This window comes from Podarcis raffonei, chromosome 5 (assembly GCF_027172205.1).
Source record: "Podarcis raffonei isolate rPodRaf1 chromosome 5, rPodRaf1.pri, whole genome shotgun sequence".
NCBI lineage: Eukaryota > Metazoa > Chordata > Lepidosauria > Squamata > Lacertidae > Podarcis > Podarcis raffonei.
In genome coordinates, this window is record NC_070606.1 from 85,217,126 (window position 1) to 85,242,404 (window position 25,279).

A 25,279-nucleotide genomic window follows, 5' to 3' on the forward strand; every position below is an offset into this window, starting at 1 on the left:
GTCCAAAAGAGGCAATGGCTTTCCCCATGAGTTCCAGCGTGAAAGAGCTGTGTGCATAACAAATAGAGCAGAGCTTTGAAACATGCAAACCAGCTGCAAACTCCAAGTACTATGTATAAGACTTGTGTGCAATCAGTGCTTTGAGGGAGACAAGCAGCTGCACGCCCCACCACTCTATAGTTTCTCAGTTGGTACCAGAAATACAGAACATCTGGAAGCTAGGAGCTTTAAAAGCTGTTAACTTTCCAACAACAGCATTTTAGAGAAACCAAGAAATGTCCTTTACCAAAAGCACTCAAAAGGTAATAGTTATTAACAGCTGACAAGCAGGGGTTAAGTTTGGCTGTGAGCATCTGGAGCAGGCACACACAGCAGAAGACACAAGCATCAGTCGCACTCGAGAGAAGTCCCTTTCACAGCGCATTAGTGACTAATGGAATGGCTGAAGAGGACATAAGAAAAATAGTTTTCCCTTCCCCTGCTATCATCTTTGGGATAATATTTTAAACCTTTGTGGATGTGAAAGACATGCACACCGCCCATTTCCAACCCTAAAAGATAATATAATGGAAACAGATTATACAGATAATCTAACAGATGTAAACTATTTATTGAATATTTGCCACCAATATCGTTAAATACATCATCTTGCAGTTTTTTTGTTTGTTTTTTTGCTTTCAAGTTAAAATGTCAGAAACAGAACACCAAATATTTACAATTCTTATAAGGAATGTTACATAATGACACATTAAGGCGTAAATTCTTTTGGCTTATAATTCTGAAAAGAATGATAATAGCAAAAAAGTGATGCAAAATCTTCATCGTGAGATTATGATTAAGCTACAATGTTTTTACAAAAATATGGTGTAAGATGGCAATAAATCCCATTCAAAATCCTGCAATAGGTCCCTTCAACTGGGACTGATAATTTATACAGTCAAAACTTTAAAGTTTACATATAAAGGTATCCTATCCACCATTGAAAAGTACAGCTCTCAACATATACAGTTTTTTTTTCAGGCCACAGTTTTGAAGGTCTGGAGTATCAAGTTGGTTTGATGAATTAGTCGGTTGGCACTTATGAACACATTTATTGCCCTGTTGAAGAAACAAAACACATTTCAGCAGCAGAATGGAGACCTGAAGCCATCAGATAGAATACATTTCAAAAGTTATTCAAGTGGAATGGCGCTATTGTCGATTTCAATGCTGCTTATTTTTCAGCACTTACAACTCCAAGCAAGAACGCTGATCAATTGATCATTTAGTGCTAGAGAGGAGCAGCACCTGGACTGATAACTTGAACTAATTAGGTTGTTTGTTTGTTTGAAGTGCCCAATAATTAGTTTCTCTCCCCACAGATTTCTCTCCAACCAACTGAATGAATGACATGCAAAAATACTTCCATTTGCACAAAACATTCCACATATTAGCACACCTCTCACCTCCAATTCTGAAATAAGGAACTCATTCACACATTCTTGCATAATAATAATAATAGTAATAGTAATAATAATAATAATAATAATAATAATTTATTATTTAGACCCCGCCCATCTGGCTGGGCTTCCCCAGCCACTCTGGGTGGCTTCCCAAAAAATATTAAAATACTGTAATACATCAAACATTAAAAGCTTCCCTAAACAGATCCCTTCAATAAAGGACACAATGAGGAACACATCTTTCTTATTACCAGTGTGAGCAAAGAAAGTAAGGTGGTCTTACCCATCTTAAATCCTGTTGCAAAGTTGACATATTTATGCTTCATTTTTGTGTCTTAAAGGTCTAACTTCTAAAACATTATTAAGCTACTTTTCCAGATGTTTAAAGTGATGTACCTCATTTAAAAAACCCATGATAAAATAAAGAAGAGAATTATAGGAACAGTCCAAAATACACTGAGCAACAAACGCCTCAACTCTGTACTGACGAGTAAGTCCCTTTGCGGTAAATGTCTTTATTTATTTCATTAATCTATATACTGCTCAATTTCAATTTTCTCTAAGCAATGTAAAAGTAGCTGAATACATTTTTTTTTGAAGCTGAGACAAATTGAAAGTTTAAATCAGAATTCTGGAATTCTGTTAAAATGCCTGCTGGGTGGGGGGAGAGTTCAAAAAGTATGGAAGTTCAACAGAGAGGGGAACCATCTTAACGCAAATGGAAGAGTGCTCCATAAAATTGTGCACACAATACTGAACACACAGTTCCAGGTGGATGCAAGCTATGCATCTGAGCCACAGCGGACCACTAACAGTGACTCTCCTACCCCAAACTTCAGTTATTGGCTAGGGAAATAATAAAACAGGTGGTCCTTGAGACATCCTGGATCCAACTTGTTAAAGGCCTTGTAAATTAACGTAAGAGCATTGAACCTGGCCCAGTAGCGTATACGATGATACATGGGCCTTATTCCTAGGTAAGTAGATATAAGATTGCAGCCCAAATCAACCAAATGCTTGCCAAAAAGGTCTTACAGCTCTTGTGGAAAATCACAAAAGGGGCTGCTCTTCATCTCTAGAGGCAAGTCATTCAAAGGTCATGAGGACAAGGCAGTAAAAGCCTTAATTTTTCACTATCACCACTCTTGCAAAACTGCTTGATTAGCCAACCACAACTATTATATGGGGCAATATAAGAGGTGGCAGTCCCTTGAGTAGGTGGTTTGTAGGCAACAAAGGGCCTTATAGGTCGAACACTGCAAAGTGAATTGGACCTGGAAACAGTAAATGGCACAAAATTGACTCAGTGTGCTAATCCTATGGTGTTAGAAGGTGAGCAGAACAATTCTACATTGACACTTCCGTGCCACCTTCAAGGGAAGTCCCACGTAAGAGCCATGGGAGCATTGTACACAATTATATTCCCCCCACCAACCAGTGTTATACACATTGGCCAGGATTCAAATAATTACTTTTGGCAGCACCCAAATGCTGGCACATTGTCAGGGATGTTGTTAACTTTTTTCAAAAGCAGAGAACCCCACAAGCAGCAAACGTGAAAAATAAAAATTTGATAAGACCATAGCAGTAAAATCCAATGACCTACATACACTTGCAACCCCAGACAACTCAGCTTTTATGCTAAGGAACGCTAGAATGAATTAACAGTTAGTGAAGGCCATCAAACTCAAATGTGAGTGTTGCTTGGTTAGTAAAAGTGACCTTCTTTTCTTTTCTTTTTTGCTTCACCCTCAGCTAAATCAATTTCACTTCTTCTTGTTTGCAAATTATACCCAGTCACAGCATGTGTTAGTTTCACTCTTACTAACTCATGAATTCCTAGGCTGCCCAGTGTTTAACAAACCGGAATAATACCATACAGTAGTATAAACTTTAAATAAACTGAGCACTGTACAATGCCAAAGACTGGAGGAGTTTGTGTATATCAGCATTGTCCATTTAACTCCAACTACTATGAACCAGGTCAAGGAACAGATGGATTCTTTTCCTCCTCACTACCCAGAGCTAAAATCGCTGTTTGATAACTTCCATCACTGGCTGCTGTAGCTAGTCTTGTTGCACATGCTTCCCCTCATGTGCAGTACACCACTAAGGAGCAGTGAAAATGCATGTACTCCTGCAATGGCATACGTTAAGTGCCAACTGCAAGAAGGAACTGATCAGTTGGGAAAGTGTGGCACAAAGACCAGACCAAGTGCCTGTGTAGTTCAGCATGCTGTTTCCCACAGTGGCCAACTCTCTGAGTCCTCTTGTCCTCTCCCAAAGTTGTTCCTTAGCCACTGGTAATCAAGATACATAATGTCCTGGACAAAGCATAAAGGCCTCTTGATTACTGACCAGGGACGTCCTTCCACCATTTTCTCCCAGTATGTGTTCCTTTGGAATGTATCACTTCTATAGTTGGATACTCCATTTCAGCTATCCTGGCTTATAAGGAAAGATATCTAGATGGTCACAACTTCCATAATCTCTGAACATCAGCCATGCTGGCTGAGTCTGATGGGAGTTGGAGTCCAGCAACCTCTGGAGGACCAGTTTCCTCATCCCTAAAACGGCCATTAGCTTGACCATATATGATAACTACTTTTAAGAGACTTCCCATTCCTTATTCCCCCTCCCCAAACAATGTGTCACAGCAGCATTAAATGTGTTAATTTTAGTTGGGGAATGCTGGACAGTGTTGGAAGAGCAGAAGAAAACATGCTTGGATGATTTTTCCTGTTTTGAATCCATCAGGTTTGCAGCCACCTCAATATAAGCCATCAAAGGTTTCAGTATTTAAAAAAAAAATCCCTGATTCCCAAGAAAAGTTAATGTTAAGACTGAAAACATGGCAATCTCTATAGTAACAGGCCAATCTATTTTCGAACACTTGTTGAAGTGTGTTAGCAGAAAGTGAAGAAGTGCTTAAGACACTAGTCAGTGCAAACAATACTCATTGCTGTTACAAAATATTTTAAATAAATATTTAGAAAGAAAGATGACAGGGAAGACATAACAAATTCACCAATTCGAAAAACGAAAAGAAAAAAAAACCCAAGCATACTTACTTTCCATCTTTAAAATAGGTTTTCAAAGTGTCACTGAAACTTTTAGAGTATTTTACAAACTCTTTCTTTTGGTGCTCAAGTGCCTGAAATATACATATGCAAAGAGTCATTCAATCAAAGCCTCAACCTTCATAAACCATTTTTATTAGCCACTGGACACTGATTAAAAAGATAAACAGAAGAAAATAAGCATAAGTGCTGTGATAGCAAAATTCTGTTTAAGAAATGAAACAACTAACAGCACTTCTGTAAATGCATCTGGGAATGTTTGTTTACAGCAACAAAATTCATACAGAGCATATTAGAAAATTATACTAAGCCTTAAATGTAGCCAAAAAATCCACAAATACTAAAAATCAGGCAGTAGGAAAAACCAGTAGCTTAGTGACAGAAGATTGGTTTTCATTCTGTTTGCTTCTTCCTCTGCAAGTTTATTTGTCTTAACTGCCAGTGGTTGTTGAAATGATTTACAATTCCCACCATCCAGGCATTATAAACTGCGGATCCTTTAATATTTATAGTTAATATGTTTATATTTCTGACAAGCCAACATAGCAGAATTTAATTCACATACCCTCCGGTTCTGGTATTGATATTTCTTGAAGACATTATTTACTGTGTCAAGAAGTTCCTTTATTGCACTGGCGATGTCCCTATTTGGCAATGAAAAGATAATTGCAACATCTTTTAAAATTAGACTAACTCAATGCAGAATTTTAATCACTTCCAAAATTATGTCTGACATGTATTTCTAAAGGATTTGCTGTCTTACAGAATGAGTTTTAGATATGGCACAGCAAGAGTGAACACCAAGAACTAATTAGATTATATAGCATAGCATTTCAAAGTCCAAATTAGGTTTAATGCAAGCTTTCCTATGTGGAAAGGTAGCATCTGCTGGATTTAGAACTCGACACAATAGTGTCACACAGCAGGAGCTCTGGACTATCCTCAGAATGATACCCTCCCTTTAGAGGAACTCTGAATATATACTATGAATAAAATGAACAGATATGAAAAAGTGACCCATGATTCACCTTAAACTATTTTGTGAGCACTGATCTCATGAATTGAGGCTGTTATCTTGTCCTACCTAAGTCTCTAGGCATTTAAATAAAGTTAAACCACCTGGAAGAAAACTGTCACAGCAAGTATCATTGAAAGCAATTTGATGGCAGTAGCCCCTCTCAGAATTAATGGATACAATTTCATCTTGTTCTAACTTGGCAGAATTTAAGGTCACTCTACAACAAGACTAAACAGCCTTGCGCTGGGGCTAATAGAGGTCAGGAGAGAGAAAAGACAGTTAACACTATGATCTGTGGACAACTCTCAGGTTTTCACAATTACAACCAAAGCCACAGAATCCTCCCCAAAGTCACATGTGAAATTAAAATCATAGCCTGAGAAGGATTCAGACAAGCATCTACACCCAAGGCAGCAAGTGTGACATTAAGATGTTTGGAGTAACTGAGCATATTCAGGTCTACTTCAGCTTCCTTCCAGTTCATCTTCAAAAATGCCTATCAAACTGCCACCTTAAACCCAAAGGCACAAAAGAGTTGGGATTATAATTTGGCAACTGAAGCCGGGTAGCAGGTCTTCTATGTTTACTACTGCACAACTGGGATACACTTTCCCATTTTTTAGGTTTGGGATTCTGTGGGCAGCAAGCTGTTCAATACCCCCCCCCAAATAATTAGTTATGTCACACCAATCATGCTTGCAGCATAAGAGATTGTGGGAAAGTTGGGTTAAGAGGATGAACCTTAATGGGAGCTGGAGGGATTAATTAAGATTTGTGGAAGTGCTTTCTCTCTGATCCTAACAAATACTTCTCAAGGGGAGAAGAATTTTAAATGTATGGGGAGAGGGGGGCTTAACTACTTCAAATATTCTTGAATAAGTAAAGGAGTGCAACTGGGACAAGAAAATATGTGCTCTCAGTCTACCTGCTACAGCACCATGCACATGATTTTTTGCACATTTTTTCTGCCTATCTGGGAGCTCTCCCTAGGTATGCAGAACCCCCTCCTACTCAATCTGCGGAGAGCTCAATTTTGCTGCCCTGTGGATAGGCAAAGTGCCTTTAGCTTAACTAGTCAAAAGAATCATGGATCAACTTATACAGAAGTTAATTACACCAAATGAATCTCAAAACTAATTTGAAGTTTTTTTAAAAAAATTGGCTCCAATCAAATGATTCAAATGAATGTGCAAGCTTAACTCTCTCGTGGACTGTGGCCTTTTACTTTCTCATCACTGCAACGCAAAAAGGGATTTAAAGTTATAGTCATAAACATGGGAGCGTTTTTAAATATGCCATGTCACAGGGCACATCTAAATTGAGAGGCCATGCAAGCTCTGGACCAGTGCCTAGATGAGAGGGCCAAATTTTCTCTAAATTCTGGCAAGACAGACATTTGGGCCAGTGACCTGCATTCGATGGGGTTTTACTCCCCTTGAAAAACTAGGTTTGTAGTCTGGGGATGCTCCTGGATCCACCTTTTTTCTACAGGCCCAGGTGACCTCACTGACTAGGACTGCCTTTTAAAGGTAAAGGGACCCCTGACCATTAGGTCCAGTCATGACCGACTCTGGGGTTGCGGTGCTCATCTCGCTTTATTGGCCGAGGGAGCCAGCGTACAGCTTCTGGGTCATGTGGCCAGCATGACAAAGCTGCTTCTGGCGAACCAGAGCAGTGCACGGAAATGCCGTTTACCTTCCCGCCAGAGCAGTACTTATTTATCTACTTGCACTTTGACGTGCTTTCGAGCTGCTAGGTTGGCAGGAGCTGGGACCGAGCAACAGGAGCTCACCCCATCACGGGGATTTGAACCACCAACCTTCTGATCGGCAAGTCCTAGGCTCTGTGGTTTAACCTACAGTGCCACCTGCGTCCCAGGATTGCCTTTTACTGTCTGATAAAGACAGTTATGATCATTCTGGACCACGATAGCTTGACCACTGTCACCCATGTGCTGGTAACCTCCAGGCTGGATGTCTACAACATGCTCTATGTGGGGCTGCCTTAAAGTTGGTCCAAAAGCCGCAGGTGGTACAAAATGTGGCAGGTCAACGGCTCACTGGGGCAGGAGATTGCCAACACATTATCCTGCAATAAATAACTGCATTGGCTGTCACTTGGCTACCAGGCTAACTTCAAGGCACTGGTTTTAACATATCAAACCCAATACAGCTTGGACCAGGATTCCTGAAATATCATTTCATCAATCACTATGCTCTGCAGAAACCATCTTATTCAGAGTTCTGACACCTACCCTTTGGAATCCCCTCCCTTTAAATACTATGTTGTGTTTTCAGTGCCTACTGAAGACCTTCCTCTTCCCAGCAGCCTTTTAAGTAGAGATCTTTCCCAGTTTTTCATCTGCACTGGAACTGTTTCTGAGATGTTTTATTATCACTTGTTTTTTGCCACTGTGGGCTCTTTTGGGAGTAAGGGCAGAATATAAACTGATTAAATAAATAAAAACAGCTGCACATATGGAAGTCAGTCGCTTCTAGTGCCCATCATAGCTACTCTTTAGGTAGACACTGTGACAGCCTCTTTACCCTTAAAAAACTTGATAAAGCTATAATGCAAACTGGCACATGGTTCCCTTAAGGTTAGAGGAAGTCCCTTTTTAAAAAATCTGATGGAATGCTTAAAGTACTATTATAAGTAAGAGTTTATTACGGCAAACTGGGCAAAATTGGCATTGTTGTCCATTGCCAAGTAACAGATTCTGGTTAAGCTGCTGTAGCCATATTAGCACTGCAGCGGCTAAAGTCTATCCACAGCTTGAACAGCAGACAGAAAGAAAATTTAATTTTGAAGCAAAAATTCACAAGCACCATACACTAAAATGATAAAAACCATAATTTAAAAACACTACATATAAACTGTAAGCAAAAAATACAAAGCGGGGATGGGGGGGGAGAGACCAGCATAAAATATAGGTTTAAGGAAAGTCTTCTGCTTGGATCAGCAAACTAGTTTAGACAGGAGCACTTACTTGATTGTCTGAAGAAACCTCACTCTGTCATTGATTTCATCTGGAATCTTACTGAGAATCTGTTTAAGTGCTCGTGCCTTTTCATTTAAGTCTTGGAATTCTGGCTCTGGCCTTTCAATCATATACTCTGAAGGGGGTGAGAGAGAGAAAGAAATTGGTCACTTACTGCAATAAGATTAGTTTTCTTTTTCAGTGGGGATTTGAGCCTGGGTCTCCCCAAAAACCACACCAGTACCAAATGCACAATGCACATGGTGGGCAAGAACTGAACTATGAACCCACCCGGTTTTCCATCTTCAGTGTAAGACAAAGAAGGTAACTGAAGTCCTAAGACATGTGCCTGACTGCCTGAAGGATGCTTGAGGGACATGCCAAAGCAGGATAAGAAAATGGTGCTCTAGGTGTATGAGGGGTATTTCAGAGCCAGGAAACAGAACAAAGTCCTGGATTTGCATTCAAACTGCACTCCTGTTGAACTCACAATTATTTTTCATCTCTTTTTAAAAAAATAAAAAACACATTTCATGATAGAGTAGTATCAAGTAGCACAATCACAGAAGTTTAACAGAAATACCTTCTACATCGTCAGCTGCCATGCGCAGGAGAGACTCAGTAAAGTTAACTTCAACACTTTTTTTCTCCAAAATTTTTATGATGATATCTTGTGTGAGACCTGGATTTTCCTTCTCAGCCTGCATTTCAAATAAGTTTTATTTATTTAGTACACCAACAGTCAATTTGCACGCAGTAAAAGATATCCAAGAATCACTACGGGTTCTAAATTCAAAATTATGTTTTTAAAAGCTAACCAAGCAGCACTGCATCATAATAAACATCCAGTTCTGCACCACCATTTTCTCCTTGAAAGGAAGACCTATATTTCTTGGACTGCATCAACATTTTTCATTTGTAACTTTGCCCAGTAAGCCATTTCATTTATTTCTGTGCAACATTTATTTCTATGCACTGTAACAACCTTTCTTCTTCTTTTTAACCCAACTGAAATTAAGGGACAGACTTATTTACATGATTACATTTAAGTCCCTACAACATTATAGACTGCACAGAATGAGGTACGTTCAACTTATCTTCATAGCTCTTATCTTTAGATACACCAGAATAACTTTTTCAACAGCTAGCAATGTGCATATCTTGTAACAGTAACAGGAGATAATGAACTCCACAGAGGGTAAAAAGGAGCTGCAAAACCTCACATTTCCTACATCCCATGTCTTACACTTTCCTCAGAGTGCTTTTACAGTATTGATTTTTTAGCTTTTTACAGAGGATATAACATGAAGTAGTAACAGTCAACCACCACAGTGATGACTATACAAACTATGAAGCAAGATTGATACTTTCTGCTCCACACACCTGAGCCCAAATTCCTCTCAATTATAAAGAAGGAAATCTGCACTCCCGCTTCACATGCTTGTTTCTCAGAACAGAATCTAAAGGTAAACTCCAAATCCCAGGCCAGAGACAGGCTATCCTAGGCCACAAATACTGTATTGAACTTCTGTCCCTCCCTATCCCAGTCCACCAAGCTAAAGAATGGGACACCATCTCCTGCATCACCAAAAGTGGACCGCTAAGGAGACATCACCAAGTGCCCTTTCCCCTTTTACACTGGGAGGCCCGCCAGTTCAAAAGCCCAAGGCCGAATGAATTTATTGGCTTTAGTGGTGTGCAAAATCAGGGACGATTCACTCCCTGGCCAGCACCTCTTTAATCTTCTACCCTCGGGCAGAAGATATATCAGTTGTACCAACAGGCTAAAAAGCAGTTTCTATCCGTGGGCTGTTAGGCTGCTGAACGGAAAATAATATAGTGCAACTGACTTTCGGGGTTGGTGTGTTGTGCAACAAGCACACAGAGTGCAATGAGATTGAGTGTTTGTGGGGGGTGGGAGTCTCGGTTAATTTCATTGTACACAGGTTATACATTGACAATAAAGGCATTATTATTATTATTATTATTATTATTATTATTATTATTATTAAATGTGCTTGTGAAGTAGCTCTCATACAAGCCAAAATGCAGCATGCAAGTCATTGCTTCCTGAACCAGCAGCCCCCCACCCCCACCCCGGTGCTAGATGGAGATGCCCAAAGGACTTCTGTAGCATTAGCTTAACAGAAAGATGCCTGCCCAACCATAAAGGAAGACTCCAAAAACTCCCCAGATAGCTTATTCATTGCTCATCTACTCTTATGGGCCACAATCCAGAGAACCAGATTGCTAATTCTGTCTGCTCAGTGTGTCTTTTGATATTGTTTGCCTTTAAACAGCGGCCTCCCATGTTGCATGGCAAGCCTTCAAGGACTTTCAAAAGCAATTTGCAATGCAGCATGGGAGAAAAGGGTACATGTTTGAAGGGGGAAATTTCTAAGTGCCAACTGGGTTTGTGAAATCTTTTGAGGGCAAATGCTGAAGCTTCTAGATTCATGTTCCTGATGTTGAACATAAAACCTTCCTCATTGAAGCATAAGAATATAGCTTCTTTTCCTACTGGATGAATTTTCTTAAAGCATTTCAGAGTGTCCACAAAGTCCCATAACCAGCTGTTTCCTAAAGTTAGCTAGTTAACAAGAGTGCTTTGCATCTTTCGCTTAAAGATACAATTTTCCCAGGTACACACTTGAGTCTTCTAAGTTGCCAAAATTTCTTCTTGAACCATGGCACACAAAAAGGAGTATAGTACTTTCAAAGCAAATTCTACTAATGCCATATCAAGAAGTATTTTAGTTCCTTGTCCCTGGAAACCAAGCATTTCAGAAGCCGTAATATCTCTACCAAAAACAAAAAAATGTTGGGAGTGAAGTTGCTTAAGCTGCTGCAGTTATGCTTCAGTAATTCATGCCCGCTTAGTGACATAGGGTAAAAGAAAAAACACTGAGCTTACATGCTGTCAAAGTTAAACTGTACTCCTAGACAAGAAATGGGACAGTCTGAACATAAGCCATACAATTTGGCAGTATTTTCTTCATAGGGCCAGAAATTTAACCATAACTTCTTATCCATAAATAAAACCCACTTCTACTAGAAGAAAAAATGTGCAACTGATTTACAAAGAGTGCAATTGTGCTTATTCAAAATACAAGGTTGTAAGTAACAAGCTAAAAGCTTGTGGCAAAAGAGCACTGCTGATTAAAGTTTACAATACTGATTAACAAATAATTTTGATATGAAGTGTTTAACTATGACTATATTCCATTTTACGCATTTGTTAGAGGAATGATTGGTTTTCACAAAACAAAATCTAAATAATTTTATTTGAGACACTTGCAGTTCTTTTAAATGGTGGGCAAGGTCGCAGCCACACAGAATATAAAGCCATGCTTTCGAATTTCTTTGGTTCAAGCAGCAACTGTCCCAGGAACTACAATGAGTGGAAAAACTCATTGGACGTCCCACCATACTCTTTGTGCTCTAGCCCAAAGAAGAAAATAGATACCAAGGGATAATCACAGCTGCATTTCTAGGCTCTTTAAGAAACACAGCCCAATGAATGCCACAGCAGTCTTTCCAAAGGGTGGGAAGCAAAGCTGGGCTAATTCCAACTCACTTCTCAGACCTCAAAACCAAAGCCAACAACAGGGTTAGCACTGCATGGCTATCTCTGCTGTATCTCCTTTAAAGTACTGTGAGAGGGAACCCTTTTAAGCCTTTTGCGACCAGGGAAACAATACAGTAAATGAGAGGAAGAAGAGAGAGCATGAATGGGACCAGGTTTGAAATGGGAGACTGGCATACCAAGTTCAAGAAAAGGAGCAGAATCTCCTTAAATGTCTGCAAATCTGGAATACATCACCAATGCCATAGGGCATAGGCATTTAACTTATGGTTAGGCCAAGTCAGGGTATCTAGCCCAAGACTTCTACTCTAGAAGATCTTCAATGTCTCTGCAAAGGTCATTCACAATTCCTACCAAAGATACCAGAATTTAACTAGGACCTTTAGCATGCAAAGCAGATGCTTCACATCCGAGCTATAGCCAAACAGCAGATAGCTTTCTGCCTGTCTCAACCAGATGCATGCTAATTAGTGCAGGAAATGGGAATTTGTTTGGGGTCCCTAGGGAGAAGAAAAGTAATGGATCAGGACAGAACAAGACCAGTAGCTAAATCCGGTATGCAGTTAATCCAATTTTTACATTGCTGTATGAAGCTCATGTACAAATACACACAATGTTAATTATTCTTACCTTAATAAAAGCTGCTCTCAGTGTCTGAGCTGCAGATAAATTTACTCGTTCTAGCTGCAAGGTGGAGTTAAAAGTAAATTGTTATATTAATATAAAACATGCAAAACAAAAAACACTTTGCCTTATGAAACTCCACTTCCAAATTTTCTGTCAACTTACTTAAGCTGATTCTATGTTTAAGAGTAGCAGGCACCGCTTCTCAGCTCAAAATTAAGGGTTCACACAGCCACTTACAAGCATAAAATTAGATAGCTTTGTGATTTTTTGCTCTCTATATTCACATGGCAAAATGGTTCTGTGAATGGAGCAAAGACCTGAAAATTACTGGTTATCTGGTAGAATTTGACAGCTGGTGGAGAACCATTTCCACAAAGGCCAAGGTTTTGACTAACATACAGCCAGGGGTGGTGCAGTGATGCATTGCAACAATCCATTCATAGGACAGACAAAAAAAGGACTCGTAAAGATTTACAGTTGTGTTTAACAGACTGAAGGGTGACAACTGGAACACTTATTATTATAGACAGACAGAATGAGATGCTTATACTTCCAAGGAGTGTGTAATAATTGCAAAGATAATTTAATATTTATATATTATTTTCTTAAATGCACACCAGAGAAGGGCTGTTCCCTTGCATACTTAAACAAAAACAAAAGTTCCAGCTTCCTGGATCAGCAAATATTTCTGGATTTTACCATTTTAAAACAGGTCAATTCTGTGAAACTGCAGAAACATAGTATAAGACTTCCTGCCATCTCTGTGGCTGCCTAAAACCTGGATACTAATTAAAACCAACTGAGTTTACATTTCAGAAACTTGCATATGCTGAGATGTATCTTGAGAGCATATAAGTCCTGAAAGGAATGCCTGAACTAAGAAACAAACTGGGGCCAAAAAAGTTAAGGTTATAGATATTGATTTCATGGAAATAAGCCAAGCCAAAGAAAGATAGAAAGCAGGACTCATTAGAGCAGTTTGTAAAGACTTGGTAGAAAATGTTAGCTTACCAAGTATAAACAGTATGTTAGGGTATCCTCTAACCTCCTGCTTCCCAAACACTGTAATACATAGAAAATCAACTAGAAGGCATGTTACCTCATTAAAGACAGGATACATAACAGCATAGAGAGGCATGGAAACCATAGAAGTGGTCTCTGCTTCATTCTTCATCTCTTCCATTGTCATCCTCATTCAAAGACCCACTCTTGAAGAAAATGGCTATCAAAGCAATGGACTTCTCATTCAATGAAGCGTTTCTTCTTTCTTCTAGTTGTATCAGAATGCTTAGAGCACTTAAAAAAACTACCCTGGAAGGAAGGAAGGGAGAGAGAGAAAAGGTTTCATTATGATCAGTATCACCTTTCAGACAAGTAGTACTACCAAAAATGTAATGCAGTAGATTCAGTACTGCCCCAATAAGCTCAGTTCCCTTCTAATCAAAGTTCAAATGTGCTGCAGGTTAGCTGATGATCTGTATGCAATTAATGCAGTTCTTGAGGATTTATCACAAGTTCTCATTTCAGCCACTTTATTGAAAAGAGCAATGAAAATGAGAAATGATGTCTTTAAAATGCTAAAGGTCAATACTATTTTTACAATTTATACAGTAAGCGTTCATCAGCGCTAGCAAAGTTAGTCATACATCCAACAGTGACTTGCTTGGAAAGTGATCAAAGAGACCCAAAATAGCAAGTAACATGTAAGCTGTATGTATGCCAGCATAATGTCATCTGCAAAGGTAATAGCCGATAGTCTATCTAATAGATTTACTATTTAGGTATGACTATGCTGTAATAAGTTTAAAATGTTCAAAAAGCTGCACAAACCTCTACGCTTAGGTTGCTTTAAAACAAACAAAAGTCTCAAACTCTGTTTTCATAAGGGTGTGCCAGCAACTGTTAGCTCAATGGAAAATAATGGTTCATGAAACCGAATCTGGTTTGAGATCCTCCACCCTGCCCAGCCCAGCCCAGCCCAGAGAACAGTGGACCTGAATTTCAAGTATTGGTAAGGAATTACTCCTATTTCATGGAGGATATGAAAAACTATGCTGAAAAAGCATTAACCAAGTGTATGCCTAAAATTTTGATCTTAACAATTAAGTATGCCAACTCTGACACATCTGAAATATTTTTTCATCCTCGTGAGAAGTTTGTGGAGGACATATATGTTTCAAAATATCTATTAAATGGATTTTAATAATATGACAGGTAAAATTAATCTAGTCCATTGGTCTTCAACCAGTGAACCAGGCAACACAAGCGGGTTGCCTTCAACCCAAAGTGAGTCACAAAGGAACATAATCTCTTTTTTAGGTTATGTGTTAAACTGATAAGAGAAAAAGCAAAGAAGAATCATAGAATTGTAGAGTTGGAAGGGACTCTGAGGATCATCTAGTCCAACCACTGTTCAAAATCCCACAGGCCGAAGACATGTTTTGTGACTGGCACAGGTCCAATCGCGACTATGTGGAGATCTCTGGATGCCAGGTTGGCAATTGACATCTCCAGCTGGCTGGCCCCTCCAGCTTTTTTAAGCAGGTAAGCAGAACAGCTCATTTATTGCATTTATATCCCACCCTTTTCTCCATGGACTACAGTATATGCTTTCCTCCCCATCTCAGTTAATACCTACAATGTCCCTGTGAGGTAGGCTCCACCTCCCACCTCCTTCAACATCTTCAATTCACTAGAACCCTAACCTGGCATCAAGGTCAGAAGAAGTGGCAAGGATTGCTCCTGGCTTTTATTGACTTTAGCTGGAGGGGATGGGCAAGCCTCAAGGGAGTTGTGACTGAACCAAGGTCACCCAGTGAGTTTTATGACTTGAGTGGGGATTTGAACCCTGATCTCCCAGGTCCTAGTTTGACATTCCAATCACTATACCACACTGGCTTCCTAGAATACTGCTATGGGAGAGCTATATAAATTAAGTAAGTAAATAAATATAGGTAAAGCAAACCTGAAATATTTTCCTTTAAGCTTGGTTTTTTTTTATTCTCGATCGTTTTATTTGATGATTTAATGTGCTGTAAACCGCTTTGATTTTTTTTTGTTTAAAATATAAACCCATATAGAAATGAGTAATAATGATGATGATAATTCCCACAGCAAAAAGAAAGGCACCTAAACATTCCATTGTAGCAACTGTAACCTAGGTTTAAGATGCTATTTGGCAATTGGCTTATATATGCGTTGTAACACCGACTCCAACCCCCTACATTGCAGGAATATGCAGCTGTCCCGAATGAGTACTGAACTTGCAACCTTGGTGTTATCAGCATCACACTCTAATCAACTGAGCTATAAAGTGGTACAGTGGAAACTGTGAGCAAAGGAGATGGAAAGTAAGGGGGAATGAAGGGAGAAAGGGCAAAAGAAAGATTCAAAGTTTCCTAGATTTCAGGATGGACTAAAGGAGAGTGCCGAGTCTGAAAAGGTAAAATTACTGCTCCAGTTTCTACCAAATCACTTTATGATCCTGTCTCATACAAAAGCTAACTTCCATTATCCATGCAGTGCCTCAGTCAAGAGCTCCTCTCTTATTTCCTTCACCTTTAAGTATAAAAACTCATTTTGAGGTTAATGTTTGCTGCACAGCTTCTAGAATGTCAGGTTCATCTAATAAGGTATTGAACAAGTACATTCACTCACCCAAGCATGAGTAAATGGGTAGGAAAATGGGGAGGGGGGGAGAGTTTAAAGTGATGCACATTGGACCAAAAATGTTTCACATATTTCACATATATGCTCATGGGGTTTAATGGCCAGCAACAAGTCCTTGGAATCACAGTGGATAACTCAGTGAATATGTTAATCCAATGTACAGAAGCTGTGAAAATGACAAATTTCATTATAGGGATCATTAGGAAAGGAATTGAAAACAAAATTGCAAATATCACAATGCCAATTTACAAATCTATGGAGTGATCACACTTGATGTAATATGCAGAGTTCTGGTTGCCTCATCTTAAAAAGGCAATTGTAAAGATGGAAAAGGCTCAGAAAAAGACAAGCAAAATGATCAAAGGGATGGAACAACCTCTATGAGGAAAGGGGCTTTTTTAGTTTAAGGGGGAAAGTGAGTAGGTGGAGATTTGGCAGCAACGCATAAAATTATGCATGGTGCAAATAAAGTGGACAGAGCAAAGTTTTTCATCCTCTCTCATAACTCAGGGACATCCAATGAAGCTGAACATTGGAAGATTCAGGACAGACAAAAGAAAGTACTTCTTCACACAGCACATAGGCAGATGGGAGGCGTATAAATAAGAAATTATATTATTATTATTATTACAGTTAAACTCTGGAGTTTTCACCCACAAGTAGTAGTGATGGTCGCCACCTTGGATGGCTTTAAAAGAGGATTAGACAAATTCATGTAGGTTAAGCCTATCAAGGGCTACTAGCTACAATGGCTATGTTCTACATCCACTGTCAAAGCAGCATGCCAGTTGCTGTGAATCAAGACTCTGCTTCTGCTTGTCTGCTTCCCATAGGGATCAGCTTAACTACTTTGAGAGCCGGATGAGGGACTAGATAGACCACTTGCAGGCTCTTCTTATGAGGCATGAGGATAACCAACCCCACAAGTACTGCCTGCAAGGCTGGTTTTATCTAACCTCACACTGAATTCAGCATTTCCCTCAGCAAAGAGAGGTTAAGTTTTGAAGAAGGAAGATGACATCTGTCTAGCCACACTGCAGTAAATTTACTGGTTTACAGACAAAAAGCTTAGGGGAAGCTACAGCAAGGCAATTAACCTTGACCAATTTTCTAATGTATATTCTCTCAGCATGCAAGCCAAATAGAAAAGCAAATAGAAGCTGGCAGCTGTGTATTTGGCCAAAGTACAAACATATTGCCAAGCCAAGTTGGCGTACACTATTTCTACACTTAGCTTTTTACAGAAATTAACACTCATGCTTTAGAAGAGACTGCAGCCTCCAGTCAGGATTTCTGAAAATAGCTGAAACTGGATTTCAAAAGAACATTTTGGGCTAATGAAATGTACACCATCTTCGGCTCCCAATAAACTCTCAGGTGCCACAAAGCGCAATTACATAAATGTGCACCAACATATAACAAACCTGTGTTTTTTCACCCCAATGGTAAAAGCAGTTAACACACTGCTGTAATGCACTGCAAATACCTGACAGTCGGTAGTGCACAGAGCTAGTAATAATAACAAATTCAGGTACTGGGCATCATCATCAGCCAATATTTAGGCACCTTGGCATTGGAAGAGCCTGGAATTTTTCCAGGACCAAACAGAAACATTAGCAACACATAAACATATGAGACCCCAAATTAATTTGTTTTACTTCTGTATTGAACTCAAATTTCAGGTATGCTTTCAGAGCTGAAACCATTTCATACTGAGAGCACCAGACAAAATTATGAGCCAGGGTGAGTCTTGAACAGAGCTGAATTTTCAGTTCTCAAGTACCAGCATCAAAAATCTAGGTGTGTAGGATTTTATCAGATCCCAAATTTTGAAGGGGAATATAATTAAATTAGATGAAGAATGAAATACTTCCCTGCTGGTTTGTTCTATCTGTTGGGGAGATATAGCAGTGCTTGGAGAGGACAGAAACAGGACTCTTAAAGGAAACTAACAATTATCCTAAATGGAAACTCACATACAATTGTCCAAAAATAATCTAACTTTTACGATTTGCATACAATGCTCTGTTTATACTCTTACTTGTACAAGTGTTCAATATACGGCAACTTCTTCAGTGCATACACAGTTATGAGTACCATAATATTCAGCATTTCTCTACGTAATTATTTTGACCTAGTTTACCTTGATATGCCACAGGGGAAACTGCTATTAAGAACTACCTGCTCTTAATGAAGTCTGTGAGAAGATTTTCATTCCAGAAGAGAGCCTGTACTCTAAGTCTCCGGAGAAGAAAGCACTAGCTTGAAATTTCAGTCCCACAGTTACTAACACCTTTCTTTGAGCTCTTTATGGAGTTACCTGCTTTTTAAAAAATTTAACTCTTATTATTTTATCTTATCACGATGACTAATGACTTACCAAACCCAGGGCAGGTACTGCCAAACCAAATCAGATCACAAGGCAGTTTACCACTTCTAATAGTAGCTAATTACAGCTGCTTAAGGGGGAAATAGGGACGCGGGTGGCGCTGTGGGTAAAAGCCTCAGCGCCTAGGGCTTGCCGATCGAAAGGTCGGCGGTTCAAATCTCTGCGGCGGGGTGCACTCCCATTGTTCGGTCGCGGCGCCTGCCAACCTAGCAGTTCGAAAGCACTCCCGGGTGCAAGTAGATAAATAGGGACCGCTTACTAGCGGGAAGGTAAACGGCGTTTCCGTGTGCGGCTCTGGCTCGCCAGAGCAGCAATGTCACGCTGGCCACGTGACCCGGAAGTGTCTCCGGACAGCGCTGGCCCCCGGCCTCTTGAGTGAGATGGGCGCACAACCCTAGAGTCTGTCAAGACTGGCCCGTACGGGCAGGGGTACCTTTACCTTTAAGGGGGAAATGGGGCCCGTCAACCTGGGAAGGTAGCTTATCTGGAAGAAGAAAAACTCTGATCCTAAAGCTCTGCTGACTTGCGGCTATACTCATGCGTGAGGAAAAACCTGTACTCGCTGCCTTTCAGGACACCTTTGAGAGAAGAAAAGGCTAAGGAGTAAACCCTATACAAATCTGGAGCAGACTCCCTAAGACGGTTGGGAGGAGTCCTGTACTCCTCCTTTTGGCAACTCCTGCAGCCAAGCTGGTGCCAAATGTTTTGCTCTGCTTTCCTTTGCACCACATCAGTGAAGCACCAGGTGAAAATGTTCATCTTTAACCAGGCATTTGGTTGATTGTCATCCAATGCCCTATTAAAAATGGGGGGGGGAGGCTTGTTTGTTTTTATTTTGATTATGTATTGTTTTTATATTGTGATTTAATCCTGTGAACTGCCCTCCGGATGCAGGGCGAAATATAAATTTAATAAATAATAATAATCTGGGCAGCCCAGGACCTCCAACCACATTGCCCAGGCCTGCGCCTTGGGGAGGTCACCTGGGTGCTGCTAATGCAGCAAAAACAATGCGGGAGGCAGCACATACGAGTTACCTGTCTCTGTAGCCACAGCAGGAGCTGCGATTTTCCAGCTGCCTGGTTTAAGCCCTGAAGTAGCAGTCCATTGCCCAAGACAGACGGATGCCAACAACAGTTGCTTAGGAGGTGGTGGCAGAAATGTTTTCAGCACCATTTAGACATCAGTAAGTAACCTTCACCCATTCTTCTGTGCTTATCTATAAAACTAGTGTTTTTTGGGAGAGCAGTGCTGGCCAAACATCATGAATTTAACAGAATGGCCCTCCATATTTGATTTTTAAGCACAATCCAGGATGTCCGTGTTGACCTCTACAGTGCTAGACTCACTTACCATGGAAAATGGCTGCCTAACAGCTACAGAACACTATCTGCTAATGATGTGCTACAGTCTGTGGCAAGAACAAGAAGTTTACATGGAGAACAACATTATCATTACTGTCACTTAATTCTACAACTTCCTACCCTTGGAGTCTGTCAAAGTTTAAGAACATTTCAGCAGTGATACAAAAACAGTAAACTGTTTAAGTGTCTGATGGTCTGAAATAAGCATGTTTATTTAAAGGCTAACACTTTTCTCTCTCAAAATACAAGTAAGCAAGCTGCCATGGTTTAGAAACAAGCAACAATACATTTTGAAGGAAAATAGCTTTTCTAACCAATTTTTGCTTCTGCAAGTACATCACTTATTTGCTTACCCATTATTTTAAAATTCTATATAAATATAACAGATTAGTCACTATTATTAGATTAGATTTCAATTAAAAAACTAATAAATAGGTCTAGGGTTTTCATTAAGGGCAGTTCCAAATGACAAGTTTCCTGGTGCACAAACACAGAGCTCTTCTTCATTTGTTATGAAGAATCCAGGCACCTTTCTTCAATGTTTTTTCTTTATAAAAAAAATTTCACAGGGGACAATCATATGGCAAGATCCATCAGGACAGGCAGCTTAGGATGCAATGGATCTGTTTCAGCTAGTGTTAAACCCCCAATCCCAGCTCAGACAAATATGCGCAGGTGTAATTTGTTCTTCCTAACTGAACCGAAGCTATCTGAGCCAAGGCCAGTGTAAGTCCTCAAAAGGGGGCATTCCAACGGTGGGACTGGGGCAGGGGAGAATGGATTTAGGCTGGATCATAATCTCAGTCACATGACCTGGTAACCCAACACAGAACTCTAATTTAAAGGATCATTCTCTCCCTCCGCCAAGCTTAGACAGAGCTGCGTCAGCCCCATTGATGACCAGGGTTTGGATTTGGTGTAACTTTCTGCTGGCTTAACTCATACCGGCTTGCTTTCCATCAGTTTCTTGTACATACGATTGCTCACCGTCACATTGCAATATTAATTTTCCCAACTATATGAACATTTACAAACAAAATTAGTGTTTGTATTATTGGGCACTGCACTTTCCAGAGCAGAGACAATATTATTCTGGCACTGGGGAAATGCCATTCTTTCACCAACTAGTGCAGCTTTGAAAACAGCGCATCCTGCGTATAATGTGGCAGCATAAGGATCACAAGCCACTTCTTGAAACTATCAGTAAAAAGTAATAGAATACATTACTTCTGCTCCTCCACCATATCTGCACCTATTTTGTGTATCTTTAAAGTTTAATTATAAAAAATAATGAATTCTACCAGGAAGACTACCTAAACCTCAAAAATTATGATTACATGGACATTCTGAATGGTGTGGGATTACCATGCATCTGTGACCCTAAAGATGACTAGCAACAGTAGCAGTGTTAGAAACTCAAGATACATAAGCTAGGAGCCAAATGGCTCCTTAAACTCGGGTTTCAGTCGCCAAAATGGAATGTCTGGTTGCCATTTTTGAGCAAGACACCTCTAAAGTCTTATTTTTCAAATGAAGTACTGATTGTCATTGATTCTCAGTTAAGTATCTGGCTAATTCAGATGACAACTTTGAGCTAGGTTGAAAGTTTTGAGAACTTAGAGAAGTCACTTGATCCAGGGCCCGTCCACATATATTGCCCCATTCCAACCTCTTTTTCTGAATGGTGACTGATCCTGCTCAGGTTCCATTGAAAAAGCATTTTTATTCCAGAAATTCATTCCGACTGTGCAGATACAATATAACTGAAAGAATTCTACAGGATGTGTTGGTAGTATGTGTGAACATTCCAGATCCAATGATCCCCAGACATGTACTTCCAGATGTAGGACATGTCAGGCACCATCCTGGCACCTAGGAATCTTCACTTGGTCACAAGTGGTCAATTGCCAGGTGCAAAATGTGTCTGGTGCCTGGCTAATTTTGAACACTGATAAGTAATGTTCTAATGGGAAAAGCAACATTTTGCTAATGTATGTTCAATTTTTTTTAAAAAAAAACACCTCAAAAAGAAGGTACATCAGATGGTAAACAGCTTTGTACCTGGCTATTTCTGTAGTCTTCATTAACTTATAAAAACTGAAAGAACATTCAAATCCATATGACATGGATCAGTTTCATTTTCTGTTTTTCAGATGCATTATGAGATAAACAGCCCATAAAAGAATCCAGGCAACTCAAAAGATCCAGGAACTGCCACTATCAACTGTATAAACACAAGAGTTTCACATAAATGAGTGTTAAGCCAACAAAGTCTTCAAATGGAATGAGCACGATTACTACACAGTAGCTACTGTCATTAGATTAATCTATCTTTACCATAAAGCAATACACTAAAGATCAGCACCTCTTTTTAAGAAACCTACCTCTAGACTTCAAGACTGCCTCTCACAATTTCAGTATACAGTGGTACCTCTGGGTACGAACGCTTCAGGTTACGAGCAGTACCCGCAGTAGCTGCTCCTGGTTGCGAACTTTGCCGCAGGATGCAAACGGAAATTGCGTGCCAGAGGTGCGCACACAGCAGGAGGCCCCATTAGCGAAAGCGCGCCTCAGGATAAGAATGGTTTCAGCTGAAGAATGGACCTCCGGAATGAATTAAGTTTGTAACCAGAGGTACCACTGTACAGTATCTACTGCCTGGCATTTGTCTCCAAACAGCCCTGTTCCCTGGCCATGTTAGAAAAATGGTCTCTAAAATTCTCTAAGTCTCTGGATTCCAAAGCTGCTCAGCCCGGTCACATCAAGATGGAGACATGTATACCCCTCCTGCCTTCTCCAGCTAAAAACATGGGAACCTTGATTCAAAAGGCAAAGGGCCTATCAATAACAATTTGTCTTTGACAGCAACCTGCATGCTCAGTTCAATCACTCCAAAGCAAACTCTTTAGCTACTGTACACACTCTTCTTGCCTTCATTCTACCAACCCTCACAGTACTTCCAAGCCATATGACAACATAGTATAACCTAATAAACAAAATAACTAAGCTATGCCCAATGATGTGCGGTGGAAATTTTCCTAATTGGAAAGATTTTCTAAGTTTTATTTTTCCGCAAAAAAAGTTTTCATTTCATAAATTCCTTTGTGACAACAAATCATAGAATCGTAGAGTTCGAAGTGACCCCAAGGGTCATCTAGTCTAACCCCCTGCAATTTGGGAATATCAACTGGATCATACATGACAGAGGGCCATCCAACCTTTGCTTAAAAACCTCCAAGGAAGGAAAGCGAGTGGATAACAACTACATGAGCAGTATTAGGCAAACTTGACCATTTCAAAGTCTTCAGCTTTGTTTACTAAATCTAAGCAAAATAAACATGCAAAGGTAGATCATTCTCTAGGTTATCCCAAATCTTAGCAATAAAGATGGAACATTTTCAATGGAAATTACTCTATGCAAGTTATCCTAATATGCCAAGGATTTCCCCCCAAAAAGTACTCCCTCTAACTGCCTATACCTATTCTATTACCACCCCACTCAAGAATCCAACTCCACCCTCTGTTATCCATGCAAGAGAATGCAACAACTGCCCTGGCTATATCAGAGCAAAGGTCCCACCTAATCCAGCACTCTGTTGGAATCCCCTGCATCTGATGGCCCAAAAGCCCTTTTCATCAAACCTATTCTTCAAGCCCTCCACCAAACCATCTCTAACAAGCACATCAGCTCTCCACACTTGAGAGATGGATGTGGGCATGCACATGTGTGGACACACAACAGCAACACCACGCCAGTGAAGTACAGGTCCACTGAAACAGATGAAAGCAGCAAAAACATACCTGGGCTACTTCCTGCTACGGGCTGTATAATAATACAAAACTCTTGACCGAGTGCCTATCTATGAAAGCTACTCCTTGCATGCAGAAAACTGAGCACATGTAGGAAATGAGAACCCAACCTTTTCCACGATGTCAGCTTTCCTCCCCATGCCAGAAAGCATTAATAAAAGTAGTAGTAGTAATAATAATAATAATAATAATAATAATAATAATAATAATATGGCCCACCACATTACCACCTGCAACCTGAAGGGAGACAGTCTCTTTTCTTCTGCTATTTACACAGACCAGGCTTGTCTGGCCTATGCTGCTGTCCTCCTCTTTCGGCAGAGGGAGGAAAACAATACTGTCCCCAACCCCCTACAATATTATATTATTATTCAGCATAATTACTGGCATAATTTAGACAAAAATACCGTCAAGGGGGGAAATTATATTTATTGTATCTATCTGCAAACACACACCCTCCCTTGCTTCAAGAGGCCTAAGGTCTCTCCCCCATCGAGACTGCTTCCTCTTCCCGGTTCTTCCCCCCACCCCACTTCCCTCTCTCCCTCCGACCTTCCCCGCCTACCCTTGATGTGTATTTGACCCACCCCCCAGCACGGAAGCCACCCTAGCCCCAAATCCTCCCCAACGGGACACGCCATACCTCCCCGCTTCGCAGCGCTGGCACCTGCGCCCCCCGCCCCGTCCCTCGCCTCCCAGGGAGACACACCGGTCTGGCCTCTCCCGGCAAATCTCTTCCGCTTGGGAGATATCGGGGCGGGGGCGGGGAGAGGCCCTGCCCCTCCGGGGAGAAGGCTGGCTGGGTGGGGGGACCTCTCCTGCTTGGGGTTCCTCCGAGCTGCGCCTGACGGGAAGCAACTAGGCCCCTCGCCGGCTCTAGCCCGGCCACGGGATTCTCCAAGGCCTCTTACGCCTCCGGGGCGGCGTAACCTCTGCGGCGCGGCTAGGCCCCGCGCAAACCTACCAGTGACCCCTGCGGACATTGCCGGCGCTAATGATAAGGGTAATAGGAATGGCTGAGGTAAACGACGACGACAACGGCGGTAAAGGCCGCCGGAGCCGCAGCAGTTAAAGCTCCTTACCTCCCCTCCCTGCCCCACCCGCCCCTCGAAGCCTTTTAGGGCTCCCGAGCGGGCTCCGCCGTCGCTGCTCCCGGAAGTACCAGCCGGAAAGGAAGCGCCCTCCTCCTCCTCCTCTCGCCAGCCGCCGCCGCCGCCGCCGTTACCACACAACCAGGCGTTGTCCGGAACTAGCCGGCGACCGCGCGGGCCCATGGGACCTGTAGTCCGCTTCTCGGAAAGACTACAGCTCCCG

At 40.9% G+C, this 25,279-nt stretch overlaps 1 protein-coding gene across 3 annotated transcripts; it reads right to left on the reverse strand.

Annotated features, from left to right (window-relative positions):
- Nucleotides 1-591: 591 nt before the first annotated feature.
- Nucleotides 592-25,235, reverse strand: PDCD10 (programmed cell death 10). 3 transcript variants are annotated; one of them, XM_053390451.1, is made up of 8 exons: nt 25,128-25,235; nt 13,833-14,044; nt 12,737-12,790; nt 9,104-9,221; nt 8,530-8,656; nt 5,088-5,166; nt 4,514-4,596; nt 592-1,098 (listed from the first exon to the last, which is right to left on the reverse strand). In XM_053390451.1, the coding sequence occupies exons 2-8, from the start codon at nt 13,926-13,928 to the stop codon at nt 1,017-1,019; spliced, it is 639 nt and encodes a 212-aa protein (XP_053246426.1). In that variant the 5' UTR covers nt 13,929-14,044; nt 25,128-25,235; the 3' UTR covers nt 592-1,016. The 3 variants fall into 3 exon arrangements, with proteins under 3 accessions (XP_053246426.1, XP_053246427.1, XP_053246428.1); XM_053390452.1 differs by lacking the exon at nt 25,128-25,235 and adding an exon at nt 24,930-25,010; XM_053390453.1 differs by lacking the exon at nt 25,128-25,235 and adding an exon at nt 24,609-24,626.
- Between the last annotated feature and the right edge of the window lie 44 nt (nt 25,236-25,279).